The 24675-nt window shown below is 44.6% G+C and overlaps 1 protein-coding gene across 1 annotated transcript; it reads left to right on the forward strand.

The window, feature by feature from the left end:
• Nucleotides 1-11947: 11947 nt before the first annotated feature.
• On the forward strand, nt 11948-16795 carry LOC127037735 (immunoglobulin gamma-1 heavy chain-like). Its single transcript, XM_050929738.1, has 6 exons — nt 11948-12040; nt 12708-13049; nt 14465-14776; nt 15876-15989; nt 16076-16125; nt 16632-16795. Exons 1-6 carry the CDS (start codon nt 11998-12000, stop codon nt 16677-16679), a joined length of 909 nt encoding a protein of 302 aa, XP_050785695.1. The 5' UTR covers nt 11948-11997; the 3' UTR covers nt 16680-16795.
• Nucleotides 16796-24675: the final 7880 nt, after the last annotated feature.

A 24675-nucleotide genomic window follows, 5' to 3' on the forward strand; every position in this document is an offset into this window, starting at 1 on the left:
TTGTCCCACATGATGTCACTTCACCACACTTTCATATTCTAGACCCATCTATTGCTTCCCCAGTGGGTCCCATTCCCAGCCCTTTACTTTATAGTTATAACTAAACACTCATACAACGTTTTATTTTTGCTAATTTTCCCACTTCCACAGTGCCCAATGAGCACGTTTGCTATTTCTTCCATCCTTTGCTAAAATCTTGGGGAAATCTAGACCTCCATGTGAAATGCCTCTTGGCGATTGTTATGTTCACATCATACAAACAGAGGTGTTAAATAAACATGAAATACTCTTGCTGGAGGATTGCAGCTTAACACGATAACACACGGTAACTATATGATAATATACGGTAACCAAAAACAGAGAGACACAAAGCAGGCTGCTCCATAAGGCAGAGAAGCAAAACTCACCCCATCTTTTTCTAGGTTCTCTCTTTCTGGACTGAGAGCTGCTAGGTCCAGATTTCACACTTCCCCACAGACAGGGAGCAGGACCAGGACACCCCCTGAAATTTAAAGGGATAAATCACAAGATTAACAATTTTCATACACCACTGTGATATTGATGCTAATCCCATCTGACCTTAATCATCCGTGAAACAGAATTGAAATCAGAAGAGGATCTTGTTATGGGCATCCAATTAGAACACAGCAGATTGCACTACACACACACACACCATGCTGTTACCCAGTCTGAACCTGAATTTCTTCTCTAATAGATTTTAGAGGCAAAGGAACATTCTTCCCCTGATTTGCTCTGCTGGCTCTCAGAGTAAGATTTTGAACGGGGTTCTCAGTACCTCCTGGCCCTCTTTTTCTGTCATGCATGTTGCCCCACAGATCTACAAGAGGAAATAGAACATTTTCCTCTCCACGTGACAAAGTCTTTCATCCAGAGATCCATTAGCTAGCAGGCATCTGTCTGTCTCTCAGCATCACCTATTCATTACTGAAGAAAGGCACAAGATGTCCCACCAGATAGTTGGGGTGATTCTAATCTATCTGCAAAGTAAGTATTTTAGCCTGATTTATTTCACACTTATTTTCTACCACATTAAAAACAATTAACTTTCTGCACTAGGATCTTCTGCAATTCCAAGAGGTGCTAACATCAGCTTGGGAGAGAGATATTCACATCGTTCAGTTCATCAACTGAAATCTTGAGAGGTGATGAAATATTCTGTTTTAAAACAACCGGAATGCCAGGCACAAAGCCCTTGAAAATAGTTTCTGGTTCTGGATAATGTCCTGGATCTACTTTTTTTCCATGCTGATGTAATACGCACAGGCTGATGTAGTTTTCTGCAGAATGATCAAAAATAGAATTTGAAACATAAATGGCTAAGTTAATAAACTACTCTCCCATGTAAAATTTAGTCAAAGGAAGGATTTTTATCATTGATTTGGGTAAGCTTGAGTGGGCATTTGTAGCCTGGGATTTGCAAGTCTGAACTCTGAGGTTGATTTTTGTTGTTACATTACATTAATTCCCACACAGGCTACATGAATCCTAACTAAACAAATGGCAAGAAATAGAGAAAAATTAAAATGAATTTTTAATAAAAAGCTGCATCTTGTTTATTCTTGGATTCTCTGCTTTATATAGTGTATTGCAAAAGCTCAACCTTTTCCAGTGCTCACTGTATTAATACACTTCTTTCTTCCCCGGTATAGTGACTGCTTCAGGAAAAGAGATACAAATCCTGCAAAGCCCAGCACAGGTGTGGCTGAAATCTGGGGACACTGCACAGCTGCACTGTAAAACATTAGAAGACGAAGTGAGTGCAATGTGGTACAAGGAACAGAGTGGAAGTTTACGGTGGATTTACCGGAGTTCCGAGTTTGCATTGCCAGATGGAAAATACTCAAGTGCAGTGAACATTGCGACAAACTCTTTTTCTTTAATTATCAGTAATGTACAAAGAGAGGACTCGGGGGTTTATTACTGTGGCCTCTTTTCCTTTATCTATATACAGCCCAACTTCGGGAATGGGACCAGACTAATTGTCACAGGTGAGTTTCCAATGGCTCAGAACAATGATACCCCAATGCTAGGAGATGCTGTGAAAAAAATCACCCTCTCTTTTGGCAAGATTGTGACCGATCCCCCTTGTTTCAGTTCTAAGCTGTTGGTATTTCTGCAAAGAGGCAATATGGTCCAGGCAGTAAGCAAGGGCACTGGGTTGGAAATCAGGACACCTGGGTTCTATCCCTTAATCACTGGGCACCGAGGCAAGATTTTCAAAAGAAGTCAGCACCTAATAGCTCCCGCTTAGGTGACCAAAGAAATGACCAGATTTTTAAAATGCTCCAATAAAAACCTAGCTTTTGAAAATCAGGGACATTTTCAAAAATCTGACCTTTAATTTCTCTGCATCTCAGATTCCTCAACAGTATAATGGGGATAATGACTCTCCTGTGTAAAAGCACTTTGAGATCTATGGATAAAAAGCACCATATCAGTGCTATGTGCACTTCCCTGCTTTCTGGAGTAGGATGTTACATTAGTATTCTGATTTGATATTCATACTTGTGATGATTCCTACAGAAACTGCCTGAGCCTAGGACATGGGGTATGTTTCAGCTGCCCTGCAATCCTTATATGACTTTAATATTACTTAAGTTCTTTTCCAGGCATTCGCCAAGCTTTATTAAATGATTGCACCCACCTGTTCATACAGGGGGATATTCATTGTCTCAAACAGCCCAGCATGAATTGCACAGAATAATTTAATTACAACTACTAATATCTATATATTTTTGATCCACACTATGTGCAAATAGACCAAAGTGTGCACATAAAAAGGAAGGCAAGGAATTATTACAGGCACTAATAACGACTGTAACTCACAGTAATAGGATGAACATAATAGGAAAGTTTAGCCTGACTGTTATGTCTAAGAAAGAATGGTTCTTTTATCAGGATTTTCACAGCTAGATCTCAAAACACCTTGCAAAGGTGACTAAGTATCATTTAGTTAAGTTTACAGGTGGGGAAACTGAGGCATTGAGTCGGGAAGTGAACTCATCTCTAAAGTCATACAGCAAATCAGAGACAGAGCTGGGAATGGATCTCAGGCCTCCTGACTCACAGTCTGGTGTCCTTACCACCAGACTGACCAACTCTTCCTTTGAATTTTCATACTGTCGGCACTCAGTAAATTAACTACAAAGATCATATCAGCACAAACTTCCGAGCAGTGACGGATCAGTGGAGTCTCCCAAAGGGGATGTTCCAGAGTGTAAGACATTGAAAAGTGGAATGGAGAAAGCATTAGACATTTAAAACATCCTGCACTGGCTAGGGCAGGAGCAGGAGCTAGGTAGGGACTAGTTGAGCTACCGCTAACAGATCTTTCTGATCTCTATTTCTGGTGACTCAACTTTCTTTTAGATGCCTCCGAGCCGAGACTTTCCATTCTGGTGCCCGCTGCCCCAGAGGATGCTGAGCTTCCCTCCGTCATTCCTCTGCTCTGCCTGCTCTCTGATTTCACTCCTCCCTGGAGTGCTGTTCTCTGGGACATTGGTGAGGAGGCGTCTGAGGGTCTGATGGATGCTGGAGCCATAGATGGGAATGGGAATTTTAGTGTTTGGAGCCTAATGACAATCCCTTCTGAGACATGGAACCAGAAGACAACCTGCAATTGTACAGCCAAGGAGAACAGCCCGGGGAGAAGCATCAGTGCTACAGTCTTCAAGGAAACAGGTCCAGTATCGTATCATCCAATCTAACCTACCTATCTGGGTATTTATGCTACATCCCTCACCGTGGGTCAGCGACATCTACTCCAGGCTGGAGGAATAGACAGAATCAGACTCGATGGCTCAGGGAATGATAACTAATGGGCGCAGGGAGAGGTTTTGGAAACCATTGAGAGGGTGCTTGAGTTGTGGGGCAGTTACAGTCGCTTCCCCCGTCACCCACCTTTCCCATCCCCAGCCCTTCTGAAAACCTTCATTTTTCGATGCTCAGTGGTGAGAAATGGGTTTCTGGGTTAGTTGTCAAGTGATTAAAAAAATTCATTGCAATTAATTGTGCATTAATTAATCATGATTAATTGTGTTGCTAAACAATAATAGAACATAATTTATTTACATATTTTTGGATGTTTCTACATTTTCAAATATATTGATTTCAATTACAGCACAGAATGCAACGTGTACAGTGCTCACTTCATATTTATTTTTTATTACAAATATTTGCACTGTAAAAAACCCAAAAGAAATAGTATATTTCAATTCTGCGTATACAAGTACTGTAGTGCAATCTCTTTATCATGAAAGTTGAACTTACAAATATAGAATTATGTACAAAAAATACTGTATTCAAAACCCAAACAATGTAAAATTTTAGAGTCTACAAGCCCACTCAATCCTCTTTCTTGTTCAATTATCCAGACAAATAAGTTTGTTTACATTTTACAGGAGATAATGTGGCCCTTATCAAGCAGAACACGCATCAGCATGGACACATGTCCTCAGGAATGGTGGTTGAAGCTTGAAGGGACATCTGAATCTTTAATGCATCTGGGACAGAAATATCTTGCAACATCAGCTACAGAAGTGCCATGCGAATGCCTGTTCTCACTTTCAGGTGACATTGTAAACAAAAAATTGGCCACATTATTTCCTGTAAATGTAAATAAACTTGTTTGTCTTAGCAATTGGCTGAACAAGAAGTAGGACTGAGTGGACTTGTAGGCTCTAAAGTTTTACATTGTTTTGTTTTTCAGTGCAGTTATTTAACAAAAAAATTCTACATTTGTAAGTTGCACTTTCACAATAAAGAGATTGCACTACAGTATTTGTATGAGATGATTTGAAAAATACTGTTTCTTTTATCATTTTTACAGTGCAAATATTTGTAATAAACATAATAATATAAAGGGAGCATTATACACTTTGTATTGTGTTGTAATTTAAATTAATATATCTGAAAAAATAGAAAAATATTTAAAATATGTAATAAATTTCAATTGGTATTCTATTGTTTAACAGTGCAATTAAAACTGCGATTAATCACAATACTTTTTTTTTTTAATTGCGATGGTTTTGAGTTAATAGCATGAGCAAATTGTGATTAATCAACGGCCCTAGTTTCTGATCAAGCAGCCTGAACCTTCCGCTCCACGTGATCACAGCAAGGGTAAAGAAGGGTCATATGGAATGAGCCAAAGGGGAATAATTTGGAGCATCAGGATGGAAATCAACAAAGGGAACAGCAGGATGAATGACTACCTGACAGTGAGATCTAACAAGTAATAGAACAGATGCCCAGAGGCAGGGCTGGAAGCCCCTGTAAACAGGACTGGGCAAAGCACTAGTGAATATAACACAGGGAACAATCCTGGAGTGGCCAGGGGGGAGCTGGAGGGCACCCAGTGTAACAGCGTCTCTTGTCGACACGGCTATGCCAGTAAAAGCCTTAGTGTGGACACAGTTAGAGCGGGATAAAGGTGCCTTACACCAGCACAGCTTATTTCTGTTCTGAGCCAGGAGGAGTTATGCAGAAATGTTACAGTGGCAAAGCTTTTAAGTGCAGTCGAGCCCTTCAGCAAGCAAACAAATTCCAGCTGGCACAGATGGGTGTGTCCAGCCTGCCGAATGGCCATTTAATTTCTTAATTGCCTCAGCATTTGCCACAAACTTATGCTGGGGTAACAAGGAACCACCTGGAATCTGACCAGAAAGCTCAAAGAGCCACCCAGTAGAGGAATTATTGAGGGAGAAAGGGAGAGAAGAGACACACAATACCCTTGGCAAATCATTTTGCACAGCCTCTTTCTCCCGTCCTTTGCACATGCCACGGCCTTCGCATACAGGAGAGCAGCATGCTACAGAGCACAGAGTAATGGGTGTGGAGCTTTGGGGAAAGGACCTCCCTATGCTCATGATGTTACGTGGGAGGTACAGATCAGGGGCCCTTCTGTTTTGATGGGAGTTCTCTATACTCTGCAGAGAGAAGAGACACTGGAGACTGTAGGATTGCGCTCTACGCTGGGCTGCCCTGTATTTTCATCCTTCTCCTGACCCAGCTGTTGATTTTGCTCTGGAGAAAATGCCCCGTCAGAGGTAACTCAGTCATAACTCTGTCTGCAGTAAAGCAGTCACTCATCACACATCCCTATAACTGTCCCTTTGTCTGTTTCATCCACCAGGGAGAGCTGTGCAAAGAGGGAATCCAATACCTATGAGGCAGATCCCACAGGTAAACTGCTTTTTCAGCTTTTGGCACATCAGAAAGATACAGTGTATTAACAACAGGGGGCTAGAGTCAGTGTCCTGGCCAATTTCCTACCCTAGTATCCAGGGGCGGCTCTAGGTATTTTGCTGCCCCAAGCAAGGCAGGCAGGCTGCCTTCGGTGGCATGCCTGCAGGAGGTCCACAGGTCCTGCAGCTTCGGCGTACTCGCTGCCGAATTGCCGCTGAATCCGCGGGACTGGCGGACCTCCCACAGGCAAGCCTCCAAAGGCTGCCTGACCGCCGCCCTCACAGAGACCGGCAGGGTGCCTCCCGTGGCTTGCCACCCCAGGCACATGCTTGGAGCACTGGTGCCTGGAGCCGCTGCTTCTAGCATTTACACATTGCCTCCTGAAGTCACATTTGAATTTATTCTTCTCCGCCCAACTAGTGGAAGTGCTGTGTAGGTTTATTGGTAAGGAACAACTGCTGGGTTCCACCCCAGAGGTGGCTGCAGGTCAGGGATGGTGAAATAGTGCAGTGTATATTTCTATAAAGGACCACCAGATCATCTGGTCTGACCTCATGTGTATTACAAGCAACCAACACTATCCAGACACTACACACTAAACCCAGCACTCAGGACAAAACACAACAACCGAGGACAGAAGAGAAATCTGCACCATTGAAATATGTTCTTCACCTTCTTATAGCACAAAAGCCAATCAGCTGATTCCCTTTAAACTTCCTAAATAAAATTATTTGTTGGGAGAAGCTGGGCATGAAACAATCCAGGCTGGGGAGGAATTTCTTAGAGGAAGTCAGAAGGCTTTGGAATGGAAATTGTGACTTAATGAGAGGGGATCAAATCCTTAGGATGCCAGAACAATTCCAGCCCCACCATATGCACTGAGATGACAGATGAGAATTTGGCCCAGGGTTGCTGACATGATCCTAGTCTGTAAAACACCTTGTCTGGTTACATAGTGTTGTTGGAGCCAGGTTGGTCCCAGGATATTAGAGAGAGAAGGTGGGTGAGGTAACAGCTTTTATTGAACCAACTTGGGTTGGGGAGAGAGACGGACAATCTTTTCAGCTGACACAGAAAGCTTCTCTCTCTCAGCAAACAGAGTATGGTCCAATAAAAGATATTACCTCACCCACCTTGTCTGGCTATGGCGTTCTCGAAGGACAGTTAATTAAATGCATGAGATGGTAGAGTCTCATTAAGCAATTTACTGTACGGGAAGCAGTGTGGCCTAGCAGAGGGCACTGGACTGGGAGTCCAGATTTTTGTTTTCCTGGTCCGACCACTTTGGACAAGTCACTTTAGCTCACAGTGCTTCTGTTTCCCCTCCCGCACTTTGTGACCATGTGTATCTTGACAATAACCCTTTGGGGTAGGGATGTGTGTGAAGAGCCCAGCACAATGGGGCCTTGGTCTCCATTCGGGCTTCTAAGTGCTGCTCTAATACAAAGAATTTATAATTCTGTTGGCTCTTTCCTTGTTCTATTTTAGACTGAATATGCAACTCTGCCGTACAACAACAGAAATGCTCCTCTGTGACTGATGCAGTCTCACAAAAGTGGTTTATATTTTTTAAAACAAGAGAAAAGAATGAAAGAGAAACCGAGAGAAATACAGAAAGTCTCATGTTTCTAATGTGCTACGATGTGATGTGAGTTTCCTTGAAATACAACCACTTCCTTGCTCACTTCTGTGAGCCCATATTCTGGGCTGACACCTCCATTCTTGCAAAAAAGCCACATCCCACATGGGGTCATTAGCGATTTGCCTGCAGGTTCGTGGGGCACTGGGTTTACATCTCAACTCAAACATGTCACTTCCCCCACCGTAGCGCCTTGTCACAGGGTTCACTCACTCCTAGAGGTCCTGCTCCTGGCTGCTCGTAGGATTAGCTACTTCCAGCTCCGAAGCCCCCTTCCATCCTCCTGTTCTTGCCGCAGCCCTACTCATTCTCTGGGACTCTGCCCATCTCCTCTTCCTGGCTTGGCTGCTCCCTCTTCAGGCCTTGGCCCTCTGGTTAGGTCACTGGATGCTTTCCCCCTGCCAGGGTATCAAAGTCCCACAGAACAAGTTGTCTCAGGCAGGCTCCAAGGCTGCTGCCCTGGCTGCGATACTTCCCCTTTGGCTGGTAAGGGAACCCGGGCCAGTCCTCTACTCCTGGTTCCAGCTCAGGGAGCCTCAAATCAACCGGCAAAGCCTGCAACCTCCAACTTTGTTGGGGCTTCCCTTAGCCTTTTCCACCTTTGTCTCTGTTGCTGCACCACCCTCCTTGGTAAACCCTTGCTTCAGGGTTTGGATGTCCAGGGCTTCTCTGCCACTGGGTTTCCTCCTTTCCCCCTCTAATGCGCAGAGAGTGACTACAGCCTTCCTCACTACACTGCTTCTCCACTGCTATCTTCCAGGCTTTATACCAGTTCCTCATGCTCCTGCTCAGCTTGGCTCCATCATCCTCCACAGGTTACTTGGGCCACCTAATTCCCCTCAGCTGTGACCTATCCTCTTCTCAACCTCATTCCCCCCACTAGTTTAGAAGGGGTGAACACCCCATCATGGCCCCTATCATTTGGTGCTGATTCAGGGTGATAGGACGTAGCTTCACAAACTGAGCAGGTGACACTGCATCCTGTATTAGAGAAGTTTCCCATCCAAGCAATGGCCCGATGTGGAGGTGGCAATCTAAGGAGATTTTAGACCTAGGCAGGTAGGGCCAGAGCCGGCTCAGGCTTTTTTTGCCACCCCAAGTGGTGAAGGAGAAAAAAAAAAAACAACACCCCACACACATACCCCATGATCAGCTCTAACCAGCCACTGGCTACAGATGGATCGGGGGGAGCAAATTACACATCCTTGGTAACCAAAAGCAGGGAGAGAGACCTGAAAAAGCAAACAGCCCAAGCGCTGTGCTAGCTGAACAAACAAAAGACAAGTGGCAAAATAAGTGGGCTGAAACTGACCACAGCAGCAAGCGCAGCTTTCCGAGCAGCCAGTTCTGATCTATTTTTAAACGATTGGCCCTTTGCAGCAAACATGGGTGTTTGTCCTGTAGCCTGTGGTTTTTTTAAGATCGGTTTCAATTTGTTTTCATAGAACATAATGTAGAAATGAAATCAATTAAAATGATCACAGTAACTTTGTGTTTGTCTTATCTTTTAATAGACTTGTACAGGAGAAGATCAAGTGTAAAAAGAATAATAAAAAAATAATAATGGAGATATACCGATCTCCCCTAGAACTGGAAGGGACCCTGAAAGGTCATTGAGTCCAGCCCCCTGCCTTCACTAGCAGGACCAAGTACTGATTTTGCCCCAGGTCCCTAAGTGGCCCACTCAAGGGCTGAACTCACAACCCTGAGTTTAGCAGGCCAATGCTCAAACCACTGAGCTACCCCTTCCCCCAGTCTGTATCAGTTAAGTGTGATTACGGGAAATAGCCTTAGGGGGGATTTTCATATATGCCCAAGTGATTTAGGTGCCTAACTCCCTTTGATTTTCAGAATCTCCCTCAGCACCTACCTGCATCTTTAAACACCTAAATACCTTGAAATCTGTTACCTATGAGCCTAGATACCATTGAAAGTTAGTGTCCATACTGCACATCTTACAGCCTACTCTCCTGCCAATAAAATATAACCACCTCAAATGAGGTGGTGTAGTTTTGTGGGCAGGAGAGTGTCTCCCACTGACAAAGCACTGTCCACACTGGGGTTTTTGTCAGTAAAACTTTTGTGTTTTTTTCACATCCTGGCAGACAAAGGTTTGCTGACGGAAGTGCAGGATAGACACAGCTCTAGACTACCAAGTGCCTCTATCACTTTTGAAAGAGAGACTTAGATTCCTATGTAATTTAGGTACTTGTGCCCCAATGTGGCTAGATTTCTGTTATAGCTAGGAGCACAATTTTATCACGGCAATTGATAATAAAATTTAGGCAGAGGTACAGGACAACCACCATAAGAAAGGGAGAGAGCAAGGTGTGCGGGGGTGGTGGGGTTGGAGATTGAGACCATCCTGCAGTCGTACCTCCTGTGCCAGGAGGCTGGGCCCAGCTCAGTGCATTGCGATCTGACCCAAAGCTCTGTTCATCTAGCTCTGTACTTATTTATCCTCACCGCTCCGCTGCAAAATAGGGAGGAATTATCCCCATTTTACAGCTGGGGAGTGGAGGCCCAGAGAGACTTGGGGTAACTGGTTCAAAAGCATCTAAGTGTCTTGAGAGGCAGAGTCCCACTTTCAACAGGGACTAAGGCTTGAAAGTCATTGGGATATAAGTGACCAGCCCTAGGTCACACAAGGAGTCTATGGTAGAGCAGGGGTTTGAATGAAGGACCTCAACTGCCTAGCTAGCACCTTAACAATGGCACCATCCTTCCTCTCTTTAAGCATGTGCTTAATTCCCAGTGAACTAATTAGTTCTTTTTTTTTTTAAACCACATTCAACTTTCCCTGGAGCTAGGTACCAATGAGAGAAGGGTTAGACTCTGGCCTCCACCCTGGTCCCTTTTGCTGCCCTCTTGACACAAAGGAAGCAGGGACTGGTTGCACATGCCAGGGGGTGTAAAGGCAGCAGACCCAGCCTTTGCAGCCAACAGCCCTTGTCATGTGATATGGCTGAAGCATGCTGCACTTGGGGTATCCCCAGCCGGCAAACTGATCCTTGCGAGTCATAACCAGCTGATGCAGATTAGAACAGCCTCCAGGCTAAGGGTGTGAAAGGACAATCGATGGGACTTTGCAAATCTCAGCCTTGATGTTCAAGTAATGAGAATCCTCAGAGATGACCATATTCCAGACTGCGTGCGTGACAACTGTTTAGAAGGGATGGATTTGGAATCTTAGTGGGCATTTCACTTTGTTCCCACTATAAACATTTTGTACATTACACTGAGGAACGTGAATTAAGCACATATCTGAATTATGTATTGTAAAAGTAGTTTTTGCCCCAAATTTTTATAAAAGCTAAGTTGCATATTTGCTAATTTCTTGACTTCCGTGGTGCCCAATGAACCTCCATTCTTTGCTTAAATCATTTGATATACCTCTTGGTGACTGTTACACTTACAGCATATAAATAGAGAAGTTAAGCAAAAAACATCATCAAATATTCTTGCTGGAAGGTTGCAAACTAACACGATTTTTATTCTTAGCATCCAGAACAATAACAAAAAGTAAGAAAAAACAGAGAGAGACAAAGCAGGCTGCTCCTTAATAGAGCAACACACAACTCACCCACCTTGTTCTAGGCTGGCTCTTTCCAGACTGACTGCTGCTAGGCCCAGATTGAATGGTTCTCTATGGACAGCAAGCAGGACCAGGAAAACCCCCTGAAAATTAAAGTGATAAATCACAATTTTAACACAGTTTTCGTAAAACACAATGAGAGTGTTTATTGCCATTTTATTGACGCTAATACCATCTGACCTTATAAATCTCTGAAGTGTAGAAAATATTCCACCTGAATTGCAGTCAGAAGAATGTCTTGTTATGGGCATCCAATTATAACACACATATTCCATCAGAGACACACACTATGCTGTTACCCAGTCTGAGCCTTTTAGAAGCAAAGGAATTTTTTCCCTTCAGCTTTGCTCTGCTGGCACTAAGAATAAGATTTTGAATAGGGTTATCGATATCTCTTGGTCCTCTTCTTTTGTCATGCATGTTGCCCCACAGATCTTTAAGAGGAAACAGAACATTTTCCTCCCCACGTGATAAAGTCTTTCATCAAGAGATCCATTAGCTGACAGGCGTCTCTCTCACACTGCATCATCTATTCATTACTGAAGAAAGGCACAAGATGTCCTACCACATAGTTGGAGTGATTCTAGTCTGTCTTCACAGTAAGTATTTTAGCCCGATTTATTTCATTCTTATTTTCCACCATGCTAAAAACAATTAACTTTCTGCACAAGGACCTTCTGCAATGCCAAAAGGTGCTAATATCAGCCTAGTGAGAGAGAAATTCACCTCTTTTTGTCCATCAATTGAAATCTTAAGAGAGATGAAGAAATACTTTTTATTAAAACAACCCGAATGCCAGAGACAAACACCTTGAAAATAGTTTCTGATTAATATCCTGTAAAATCTACTTTTCCTTCATGCTGATGCATTACATAGGGGCTGATGTATTTTTCTGCAGATCAAAAAGAATTTGACATACAAGTTGCTAAGTTAATAAAAGACTTTCCCATGTACAATTTAGTAAAAAGTTTGTTACCATTGATTTGAGTAAACTTGAGTGGCAATGCATAGCCTGGTGATTAGGACAGGGAACTAGAAATCTGTACCCCTTGGTTCTAAACTCTGATGTTGTTCTTACATTAATTCCAGCACATGCTATATGAATCTTAACAAAAAAATTGGCTAGAAATAGAGAAAAATTAAAATGAATCGTTAACAAAGTACATTTTGCTATTCTTCGATCGCCTGCTCTGTATAGTATATTGCAAAAGCGGAACCTTTTCCAGTACTCATTGTATTAACACACTCCTTTCTTGCCCTGTATAGTGGCTGCCTCAGAAGAAGGGATACAAATCCTGCAAAGCCCAACACAGTTGTGGAGGACCCCTGGACAGACTGCACAGCTGGACTGTAGCCCTTCAAAAAAAGAATGGAGCGTTATGTGGTACAAAGAACAGCAGAGTGGAAGTTTACAGTGGATTTACCAGAGTTCTCGGTATGCAACTTCAACAGGAAAATATTCGAGTAAAGTGGACCTTACGGAAAATAATTTCTCTCTTAATATCAGTAATGTACAAAGAAATGACTCAGGGGTTTATTACTGTGGCCTCTCTGCCTCTGTGTATGTACAGCCCAACTTCGGGAATGGGACCAGACTAATTGTCACAGGTGAGTTTGCCGTGGGTCAAAATAATGATATCGCAATGCTAGCAGGTGCTGTGAAAAACTCATCCTCTTTTTTTGCCAGGTTGTAACCATTGTAAATGGTTTTTTTGCCAGGTTGTAAATGTAACCATTTCAGCATTAAGCCTTGGGTATTTGTGGGAAAAGGCAGCACAGTTCAGGCAGTAACCCAGGACATGGGGTAGGGAATTAGGGGACCTGGGCTCTGTTCCTGAATCACTAGGCACTTAGTGTGAAATTTTCAAAGACCCCAGGAGCCGATAGCTCCCATTTAGGTGCATAAATAAATGGCCACATTTTTTTAATGCTCCAACCAAAAATCAGTTTTGGAAAATCTGCAATAATTTGGAAAATCTGGCCTTTAATTTCTATGCATCTCATATTTTTCTTCTCTATAATGGGGATAATGACTCTCCAATGTGAAAGCACTTTGAGATTTATGCAGGAAAAGCACCGTGTCTGTGCTAGATGTTAATACTTCCCTGCCTTCTGGAGTGGGATGTTACATTAGTATTCAGATTTGATATTCAGACTTGTGATGATTCCTGCTGAAACTGCCTAAGACGTGGGGTATGTTCCACCTGCCCTGCTATCCTTATACAACTTTTATATTACTCGAGTTCTTTTCCAGGCATTCGCCAACCTTCATGAAATGATTCCATTCATGTGTTCATACAGGGGAACATTCAGTGTTTCAAGCAGCACAGTATGAATTGCACATAATTCAATGTACCTCTAGTGATATCTATATATGTCTGATCACGCTCTGTGCCAATATTCCAAAGAGTGCACATAAAAGGAAAGCAAGGAATTACTTAGGGTGGTACTAGAGGCTATTCCTCAGACTAATGGGATGAATATAATAGGAAAATTTAGCCTGACTGTTATGTCTAATTAAGAATGGTTCCTCTATCAGGCTTTTCATAACTAGATTTCAAAGCACCTTGGAAATCTGACTAAGTATCATTTCCCTAATTTTTCAGTTGGGAAAACTGAGGCACAGAGAGGGGAAATGAACTAATTGCCAAGGTCCCACAGAAAGTCAAAGACAAAGCCAGGAATAGATCTCAGGCCTCCTGGCTCCCAATCTGGTGTCCTCATCACCAGACTGACCAGCTCGTCCTATGTGATTTGTACCAAACCAAACATGCTGTCGGCACTCAGCAAATAATTCAGAATGGTTATATCAGGACAAACTTCTGAGCAGTGACAGATCAGAGAATTCTCCCAAGGTGGATGCCCTGGAATGAAAGATATTGACAACTGGAAAAGACAAAGCATTAGACATTGAAAACTTCCTGCACTGGTTGGGGCACGGGCAGGACCTGGGTAGGGACTAGCTGAACTACCGCTGACAGGTCTTCCCAATCTCTGTTTAAGGTGACTCAACTCTCTTTCAGATGCCTCCGAGCCCAGTCTTTCCATTCTGGTTCCCTCCACCCTGGAGGATGCCGAGCTTCCCCCTGTCATTCCTCTGCTCTGCCTGCTCTCTGATTTCACTCCTCCCTGGAGTGAAGTTCTTTGGGACACTGGTGAGGAGGTGTCTGACAGTCAGATGGATGCTGGAGCCATAGATGGGAATGGGGTCTTTAGTGTTTGGAGCCTAATGACAATCGCTTCTGAGATGTGGAATCAGGAGACGAACTGCACTTGTACAGCCAAACAGAGCAGCACAGGGAGAAGCATCAGTGCTACAGTCTCCAAGGAAACAGGTCCAGTATCAAATCATCCAATCTAACCTGCCTACCTGGGTATTTATCCTACACCCCTCACTGTGGTGTCTGGGCACCAAGAGTCAGCAACATCTACTGCAGGCTGGAGGAATAGACAGAATCAGTCAGGATGGCTCAGGGGAATGATAACTAATGGGAGTGAGGAGAGGTTTAGGAAACCACTGAGAGGGTGCTTGAGCTGTGGGGCAGTTACAGCTGCTTCCCCTGTCACCTGCCTTTCCCACCCCCAGCCCTTCTGAAAACCTTCATTTTTGTATGCTCGGTGGTGAGAAATGGGTTTGCGATCAAGCAGCCTGAGCCTTCCCCTCCATGTGATCACAGCAAGGATACAGAAGGGTCGCTTGAATGTCAGGAATGGCTTCCTGACAGCGAAAGCTAACAAGTAATGAAACAGATGCCCAGGGGGAGAGCGGGAAGCTCCTGTAAACAGGACTGGACAACGCACTAGTGAATATAACACAGGGAACAATCCTGCAGTGGCCAGGGGGGGGAGCGCTAGAGGGCACCCAGTGTAACAGGGTCATCTCCATCTCTGAAATTTTTGCTGACACGGCTATGTCTTAGTGTGGACACAGTTATATCGGGATAAAGGTGCCTTACACCAGCACAGCTTGTTTCTGTTCTGAGCCAGGAGCAGTTGTGCCAGAAATGTTACAGTGGCAAAACTTTTAAGTGCAGTCGAGCCCTTCGCCAACCAACCAAATTCCAGGTGGCACAGACGGGTGTGTATGGCCTGCCGAAGGGCTGTTTCATTTCCTAACTGCCTCATCATTTGCCACAAACTTGTGCTGGGGTAATCTTACCACACAACTCTAAGGTGCACACATTAGAGGAATTATCGGAGGTAGGAAGGAAAGAAGAGAGACAGAATACCCCTGGCAGATCATTTTGCAAGGCCCCATGTCCCCTGTCTTTTACACATCCCATGGCCTCCGAAAACAGGAGGGCAGCATGCTACAGAGCACAGAGTAATGGGTGTGGAGCTTTGGGGAAAGGACCTCCCTTTGCCCATGGTCTTATGTGGGAGGTACCGATCAGGGGCTCTTCTGTTTTGATGGGAGTTTTCTATACTCTGCAGAGAGAAGAGACACTGGAGACTGTAGGATTGTGTTCTACGCTGGGCTGCCCTGTATTTTCACCCTTCTCCTGATCCAGCTGTTGATCTTGCTCTGGAGAAAGTGCCCCATCAGAGGTAACTCAGTCTCAACTCTGACTGCTATGAAGCAGCCACTCATCACACATCCCTATAACTGTCCCTTTGTCTGTTTCATCCACCAGGTAGAGCTGTGCAAAGAGAGAATCCAATACCTATGAGGCAGAACCCACAGGTAAACTGCTCTTTCAGCCTTTGGCACATCAGAAAGATACAGCATCTTCACAACAGGCAGCTAGAACCAGTGTCCTGGCCAATTTCCAACCCTAGTATCTACACATTGCCTGCTGAATCCTCATTTGAATTTATTCCCCTCTGCCCTCTTAGTTAAAGTGTCATGTAGGGTTATTGGAATGGAAGAACTGCTGGGTTCCACCCCAGAGGTGGCTGCAGATCAGAGATGGAAAAATAGCACAGTGTATATTTCTGTAAAGGACCACCAGACCATCTAGTTGGACCTCTCATATATCACAGGCCTTTCCCCTTGTTACCCTAATTTTGAGTCCAATAGGCAGTGCCCTTGCGTATTTTGAGTATAAACTCTTTGGGTCAGGAACTGTCTCTTTCCATGTGTTTGGAGAGCCCAGCGCAACGGGGCCTTGGTCTCTGTTGGGGTGTCTAAGTGCTGCTCTAATACAAAGAATTAATATTAATATTGGCTCTTTCCTTTTTCTGTTTCAGACTGAATATGCGGCTCTGACGTATAACAACAGAAATGCTCCTTGGTGACTGATGTAATGTCACAAAAGTGGTTTATATTTTTTAAAAACAAGAGATGCAAAAAGAAAGAACGAAAGAGAAAGCAAGAGAACTATGGAAAGCCTCATGTTTGTAATGTGCTATGATGTGATGTGAGTTTGTTTGAAATACAACCACTTCCATAGTCATTTCTCTTAACACATATTGTGGGTAGAGATCTCCATTCTTGCAAAAAGCCATGTCATTGGTGAATTGCTTGCAAGTTTGTGGGACATTAGATTTACATCTCATCTCAAACATCTCACTTCCCGCACCATAATGCCCTATCTCAGAGCTCGCTCACCCCTAGGGAACCTCCTCCTGGCTACTCAAGGGACTGGCTCCTTCCAGCTCTGACACCCCTTCCATCAGCTCACTCTCACTCCAGCCCCACTTGCTCCTTTGGACTCTGCACCTTTCCTCTTCATGCCTTCGCCCTCTGGCCAGGTCACTGTGTGTTCCCCACCTCCCAGGGTATCAAAGTCCCACAGAACTAACTGTCTCAGGCAGTCCCCAAACCCATTGCACTGACTGTGCTACTTCCTCAGTGGCTGGTAGGGAAACCCAGGCCCACCTTCAACTCCTGGGTCTAGCTCATAGACCCTCAAATCAGCAGCCAAGGTCTGCAACATCCCGCCTTGCTGGGGCTTTCCTGAATGTTTTTCTCCTCTGCCTCTCACCACATCCCCACCCTCCTGGGTAAACCCTTCATTCAGGACCTGGATCCTCAGGATTTCTTCTCTGCCTCTGGATTTATTCCTTTCCCTCTCTAATGCCCAGAGTGTTAGGGTATGTCTACACTGGCAAGTTTCTACGCAACAAGTTATACCACTTTTATTAAAGCACTGGAATTAAACCACTGTTGCATGTCCACACTGTGCTCCTTGTGACACTGGAGTGCATCCACACTAGCAGCTCTTGCAACGGCAAAGAGAGCAGTGCATTGTGGTAGCTATCACACCATGCAACTGGGCGCAGGGTGCTTTGGGAAGGGTTTGCAATGCCTTATGGGGCAGGCACAGCATCACGTGATGCAGGTTTCCCAATCCCATTGTTCCATGGGCATCCTACTACATTGCCAGCTGCTTTTCAACTGTAGGGACGGGGGGATGGGGGACAGCGTGACAGGGAATGTGTGTGTGTGTATGGGAGGGGGAGAGACAATGTGTTTTGGGGCACAGAGCATGCGTCAGTGTAACCCACACACCCTCTGGGTTTGGTGTTCTGTTCCATCTAGTGGCACGGAGAACACGTAAAGAGAGAGATAAAACTGCAGCCTTAGCTAAGAGGCAGTTGGCTTTTAGCTCACGTACTAAGCTCTAGAGGCCCTAGGGTCAATCCCACCCGCAGATGACCAGGGTCCCTCAGCGTCACATCAGCATGCTGTCTTGTAAGTTCAAACAGCGGCAGGAAGCAACTAGTCCTGAGGCAGGGGGAGGCGAAAACCCCGACATCAGCTCTCGCCTCTCTGCACAGCAATCTGTCTCTCTCTCATACACACGCCAGCCTCTGTGTTCAACAGCAGCAGCATTCCACATGAATGGTTTGCTCTGTGTCCCAGAGCAGATCAGCACAACATGCAAGGGCTGTCAGAAACAGAGCTTCGAGAGGGAGGGCCGCATGTCTCCAGGGGAGTTTGAGTTCAAAACAATGAGCTGACTGGCCACTTGAGGGATTATGGGACACTTCCAGAGGCCAACTGATAGCTTTCTGCGCTGTAATGTGTTTACACTGCCAATACAGTACTGGAGCCTCTGTGCTTTAAAGCTCACGACTCGCTGCAACTGAGGAGTTTCTGCACTCTAAATGGCTTGGCAGCGTGTACACCTCAGGAGTTACACCGCAGAAAGCTGCTTTACTACGCAGTAACGTGCCAGCATAGACAAGGCCTGACTGCAGCCTTCCTCACTGCAGCCCCACCTGTTCCTGCTCAGCTGGGCTCCATCATCATTCACCTAATTCCCCTAAGCTGTGGCCTACCCCCTTCACTAGCCTCTTGTCAGCCTCATTCCCCCCACACTAGTCTAGAAGGGGTGAACATCCCATCATGCCCCCTGTCACCAGGATGGGCAGTTGAAGCTGATTCAGAGCCATAGAACATAGTTTCACAAACTGAGCAGGTCACCCTACATGCCATACTAGAGGACGTTTCCCATCCAAGTAATGACCCTCTGTAGAGGGAGCAATATAGAGGGATCCCAGTCCAAGGCAGGTAGGGCATAAATAGTTTGACCCTGTTTGACAACATTTAGCAACATTAGGCACCTCCACCCAAGGTTGATTTGGACACAACAATCAGCTACATTTTCAAACAGATTGTTAAGCTGTATTTAAAATTCCTCTATGCAAACTGAATGTCACTAGCACAGAAACCATCATGGAAATCTTGCTTTAAAAGTTCAGGAGGCTGCTGAAAAAGGAGTTTAGGATTAGACAGTTTTTAATGCACCCATGAACTCCTCTGAGTCTGCAGCTTTCACTCTTTTACTGAATTTCCCGAAACTGATAGCAAAGTCCAAATTGAGCTTTAGCAGAATTACAGGGGCACTAGAACTGTCTGCACCCAAAATTCACTGATTTTGAAGACCCAGAGAATGGCTTTGTGCAAATTAAAGTTGTTCTTAATCACTTACAGATGTTTTCTCACCAATTTATACCCAGAGCCAGATGATCCTGTCACTTCAATGGGAGTTGTGCATTTACAACTGATGGGCTACCCACGTCTCAGCTGTGTAATTTACATCACTGGTTACATCCCAACGGAATTTGTCCAAAGATTCGCTTGGGAGTTTCACTGGCTTATTTGAGTCAGAAGTTTGCCCGGTGTGATAACGCAAATGATGAGTGATAGAAATAGGGTGTTCAGCCATCAGATGCAATAGCAGTTCCAAGCACTGAGCCGGGCTGAATACAGCACTCATCTCTATGGAAGATCTGCTTCGTTACAGGTGTGCAAGGAGGAATAAATGTTCAATAAAAACAAAGAGAAGGAACTGGTAGAGCTGTTTTCAGTTTTTATGAGAAATCAGCCCAACTATTAATAGGGCTGCAACTGGGATATACTGTAACGATTCAGAATAACAAAATAACCGTCAGGAAGGAGCACAATGTAGAATAAGCAAGAGATAGTTCAACACAGAACATCTGGTGCAGAGACAGCAGATGCCAGGGCTTTCTGACAGGTCAGACTACTGCAAACAACTCTGGTTAAAGGTGCAATTGTGTAGGTAGCATTGTACTTGCTGCCTATTGCAAAGGATTTCCACCCAAAATGGCCCTTATTGAGGTAGCTAAGGGTACTGCAGCTGGCAGGGTTGTTCTCAGCCTGGGTAGACAGACATGCGCTAGCTTTGCTCAAGCTTGTGTGGTGAAAATAGCAGTGTGGCCCATAGCAGAACGGGTGGTGGCTCAGGCCAGCTGTGCAAGTACATATCTAGGAGGTCGAGCATGATAGCACTTGGGAGGGCAGCCTGAGCTGCCATCTGTGCAGTTGTGGCCATACTGCCATCTTTCAGTGTGCTGGCCTGAGTGGCTACCCTCCCAGCTGGAGTGTAGACGTACCCTAAATGGGAGCTGGGCTCTGCTGGAAGTGTGGCCCCAGCCGTGGGTGATGAACAGCTGAGAAACGGGCTTCTCCCTCTGGCCTCAGTATTTTATCCACCAGTGCGCCTTATTGCTTGACAAACGTGATACTGAACAGTAATTTGGGACCAGATTCTCATCTGCTGTAAATCAGCATCACTCCACGGACGCCAATGAACTGATGCAGACTTATACTAGTTGAGGATCTGGGTCATGAAGGATTTAAGTGAATCCTGAACACTCACAGTGCTGCTCGCTTGAGAAATGAGAGCGGGAAATCCCCGTGGCTGGAGTTCCAGGCCCCAGAACAGCTCAAGCTATGTCATCTGCCTCCAAACGCTGCAGTTTCTGATCCTGCATTTTGCACACCCCAAACTCCCATTGATTTGAGTGGAATAGTGCTGGGTGCACCAGGAACACAAGGTCTGGCCTTGTCAGCCCAGAGTTTGTGGGGCTGTAAGGTGCATCGTGGGTATACTGCAAACACTTCCTGAAGCACAATACACCATGATTAATCCCAGGAGTGGGTGGCTTTGATACTTGAGTATATTCTTTGGCTCCCTGTTATGCTAATAATTCCAGGCACATCATGAGTAAATCCCAAAGCGCTTTACAAAGGAGGTCAGCAATGTTATCCCCATTTTATATATGGGGAAACTGAGGCACAGAGTGGGGAAGTGACTTACCCAAAATAACCCAGCAGAAGAGCTGGGAATAGAACCCACATCTCTGTCCAGTGCTCTAGCCACTAGGCCACACTGCACAGTGGATAATTAGTGACTGATCTATTTTCTCAGTGACTCTGGCTTGCGCTGTAACATTCACTTTCTTTCACACTGCTAAATGGTAAATTCCAGTTTCTGCAGTTATTTCATGGACTGCTCTGCTTCACCTTTGCTCTAATCATCCCCTGGCTGCAGATGAATTGGGGGGAGCTGTTTACACGTCCTTGGTAACCAAATGCAGGGAGTGAGACCTGAAAAAGCAAACAACCCAAGCGCTTTGCTACCGGAAAAAACAAAAGAAAAGTGGCAAAATAAGTGGGCTGAAACTGACCACAGCAGCAAGTGCAGCTTTCCGAGCAGCCAGTTCTGATCTATTTTTAAACGATTGGCCCTTTGCAGCAAACATGGGTGTTTGTCCTGTAGCCTGTGGTTTTTTAAGATCAGTTTCAATTTGTTTTTATAAAACAATGTAGAAATAAAATCAAAACTCTTAGAGTAACTTCATCATGGCTTTTAATAGACTTGTACAGGAAAAGTTCATGTGTAAAATGAATTTATCAGTTAAATGTGACTGAGGACTATAGTCTTTAGGACAAACTTTATATGTCCAAGTGAGTTAGATGAAAATGAGACTTAGGCTCCTAAGTTATTTAGGTACTTGAGCCCCAGTGTGGCTAGATTTCTGCTATCACCAGGACCACAGTTTTATCATGGCAATTAATACGTTTCAGGTAGAGGTTCAGGAAAACCACCAACAGAAAGGAAGGTAGCAGGGGAAACATGGGAGGCTGGAGAGTGAGACCACTCTGCACTCACCCTGCAGTGGCACCTCCTGTTGTATGCAGGTGGCTCCGCCTCTGGGCATTGTGACCTGACCCACATGGTCACAGTGCTACTCAGATTTGGTGCATCCACGTCTCTGTAGATGGAAACTGAGGGGCAGACGTGCCAAACCCAAGTCAGGCCTAGATCATGTGGGCTAATTTGCAAGGCCCACAACTAGGAGCCGGGCCCAGCCTTGCCAGGAGGTGCCACTCAGATTCAGAGTTACTATGAACCCCACGCCAAAATCCCTGTACAAAGCACATCTATGGCAGTAGGCCCCCAGTTCAGCAAAGCTCTGTTAATTTAGCTCTGTCCTTATTTAACCTCATCACCCCGCTGCAAAGTCGGGAAGAATTAGCCCTATTTTACAGCTGGGGAACGGAGGCCCAGAAAGTCTCACTTTCAAGAGGGACTAAGGCTTGAAAGTCATTGAGATGTAAGTGACCAGCCCTGGGTCACACATGGAGCCTGTGACAGAGCAGGGGTTTGAACAGAGGACCCCTGACTGCCTGGCCAGCACCTTGACAACCGCACTGTCCTTCCTCTCTTCAAGCAGGTGCTGAAATCTCAATGAACTAGTTAGGACAGGAGAAGTGTTTGCACCACATTCAACTTCCACTGCAGCTAAGTCTCAATGAGACACGGGTCAGACCCTGGTCCCTTGGTGCTGCTCCCGTGACACCAAGGAAGCAGGAACTGGCTGCACGTGCTGGGGGTGTAAAGGCAGCAGAGCCAGCCATTGCAGCCCAACAGCATGTGAAGTGCGGCTGGAGCATGCTGCACTCGGGGTATCCCCAGCTGGCAAATGGCTCTCTGGGACTCATGACCGATGCAGTTTAGAGCAGCCGCCAGGCTGGGCCAGCTTATAAATGGCCTGAAGATCAGCTTGGGCTAACAAGACAGTGGGCTCAGCAGAGGCTCTGGCCCTGATCTGCAGAAGGATTTTATTGAGGCTGAGGTATGAAAGGGCAAATTCGATGCTCAGTTCATCTGGCCAATCAAATCCTCAATGGAGCTTTGCAACTCTCAGCCTTCATGTCCAAGTAAAGACAAGCCACAGAGATGACTGTATTCCAGACTGCATGGGTGACAAGTGTTTAGAGGGGATGGATTTGGAATCTCTTAGGGGGCATTTCACTTTGTTCTCTCTACAAAGCATTTTGCACATTACACTAAGGAATGTGCATTATGCACATATCTGAAATAACTGTCCTAAAAGTAGTGACAGTAGGCTGTGCTCCACATTTTCCCAAGTGGGGTGACTCCATCATGCTTTCACATTCTAACCCCATCAATTCCTTCCCCAGAGGGCCTCAGCCCAGTCCTTTCCTTAATCTACTGTAATAACTAAACACACGAGCCAAGTTTTCTGTTTGCTAATTTCCCAATTTCCACAGCGTCCAATGTTGGTTTCCTCTATCCTTTGCTAAATCATATGATATACTTGTCGGTGATTGTTATGTTCACAGCATACAAATAGTAAAGCTAGATAAAAACACCAAATTATCTTGCTAGAAGGTTGCAACTTAACAGGACTTTTATTCTTAGAATCCAGAACAATCACAAAAAATAACCAAAACCAGAGAGAGACAAAGCAGGCTGCTCCTTAAAAGGAGCTGCACAACTCATCCCACTTTGTTGTAGGCTGGCTTTTTCCAGACTGACTACTGCTAGTCCCAGATTGCACACTTCCCTGCAGACAGCAAGCAGGACCAGGAAAAACCCCTGAAATTTAAAGCGATGAATCACAATTTTAACTTTCATGCACCTCAGTGAGAGAGGTTATTGCCATTTTATTGATACTAATACGATCTGACCTGAAGCACAGAAAATATTCCACCTGAATTGTAGTCAGAAGAAAAAATTGGATGGCCATAACAAAACTAACACAAATATTCCACCTGAGAGATACACCATGCTTTTATCCAATCTAAGCTTGAATTTCTTCTCTAAAAGCTTTTAGAGACAAAGGAATATCCCCTCACCCAACCCCGGTTTGCTCTGCTGGCACTAAGAATAAGATTTTGAATGGGGTTATTAATATCTGTTGGCCCTCTTCCTTTGTCACGCATTTTGCCCCACAGATCTTTAAGAGGAAACAGAACATTTTCCTCTCCATGTGACAAAGTCTTTCATCAAGAAATCCAGTAGCTAGCAGGCGCTGCGAGATAGACAGACATCACCTATTGTTTACCAAAGAAAGGCACAAGATGTCCCACCAAATAGTTGGGATGATTCTAGTCTGTCTGCACAGTAAGTATTTTAGCCTGATTTATTTCATTCTTATTTTCCACCGTGCTAAAAACTATTAAATTTCTGCACAAGGACCTTCTGCAGTTCCAAAAGGTGCTAATATCTACCAGCTGAGAGAGAAATTCACATCTTTTAATCCATCAATTGAAATCATAAGAGAAATAATGAAATATTTTATATTAAAACAACCTGAATGCCAGATATTAACACCTTGACAATAGTTTCTGGTTAATATCCTGGAATGGGGTGCAAATCTGTTTTTCTTTTGTGCCGATATATTACATATGGGCTGATGTATTTTTTGTGCAGAATGATCAAAGGGAGAATTTGAAACACAAAGGGCTGTATTAATATATGACTCTCCTGTGTACAGCTTAGTCAAATGAAGGCTTTTTACCATTGATTTGGGTAAGCTTGAGTGGGAATGTGTAACCTAGTGAAAGAAGCAAAGAAATTGGAAGTCTGAGCCCCTGGGTTCTGAACTGTAAGGTTTTTTGTTGTTGTTACATTAATTCCTGCACAGGCAACATGAATCCTAACAAAATAAATGGCTAGAAATAGAGAATAAATAAAATGAATTTTTTTTAAAAAGGTGGATTTTG

Source organism: Gopherus flavomarginatus, chromosome 20 (assembly GCF_025201925.1).
Source record: "Gopherus flavomarginatus isolate rGopFla2 chromosome 20, rGopFla2.mat.asm, whole genome shotgun sequence".
In the NCBI taxonomy this organism is placed as follows: Eukaryota; Metazoa; Chordata; order Testudines; family Testudinidae; genus Gopherus; species Gopherus flavomarginatus.

Coding starts and splice junctions, on each gene's coding strand:
- LOC127037735 (XM_050929738.1), top strand. CDS start 11,998: ATGTCCTACCACATAGTTGGAGTGATTCTAGTCTGTCTTCACA. Junction 12,041..12,707: donor GATTCTAGTCTGTCTTCACA/GTAAGTATTTTA, acceptor TGCCCTGTATAG/TGGCTGCCTCAGAAGAAGGG. Junction 14,777..15,875: donor TACAGTCTCCAAGGAAACAG/GTCCAGTATCAA, acceptor TATACTCTGCAG/AGAGAAGAGACACTGGAGAC.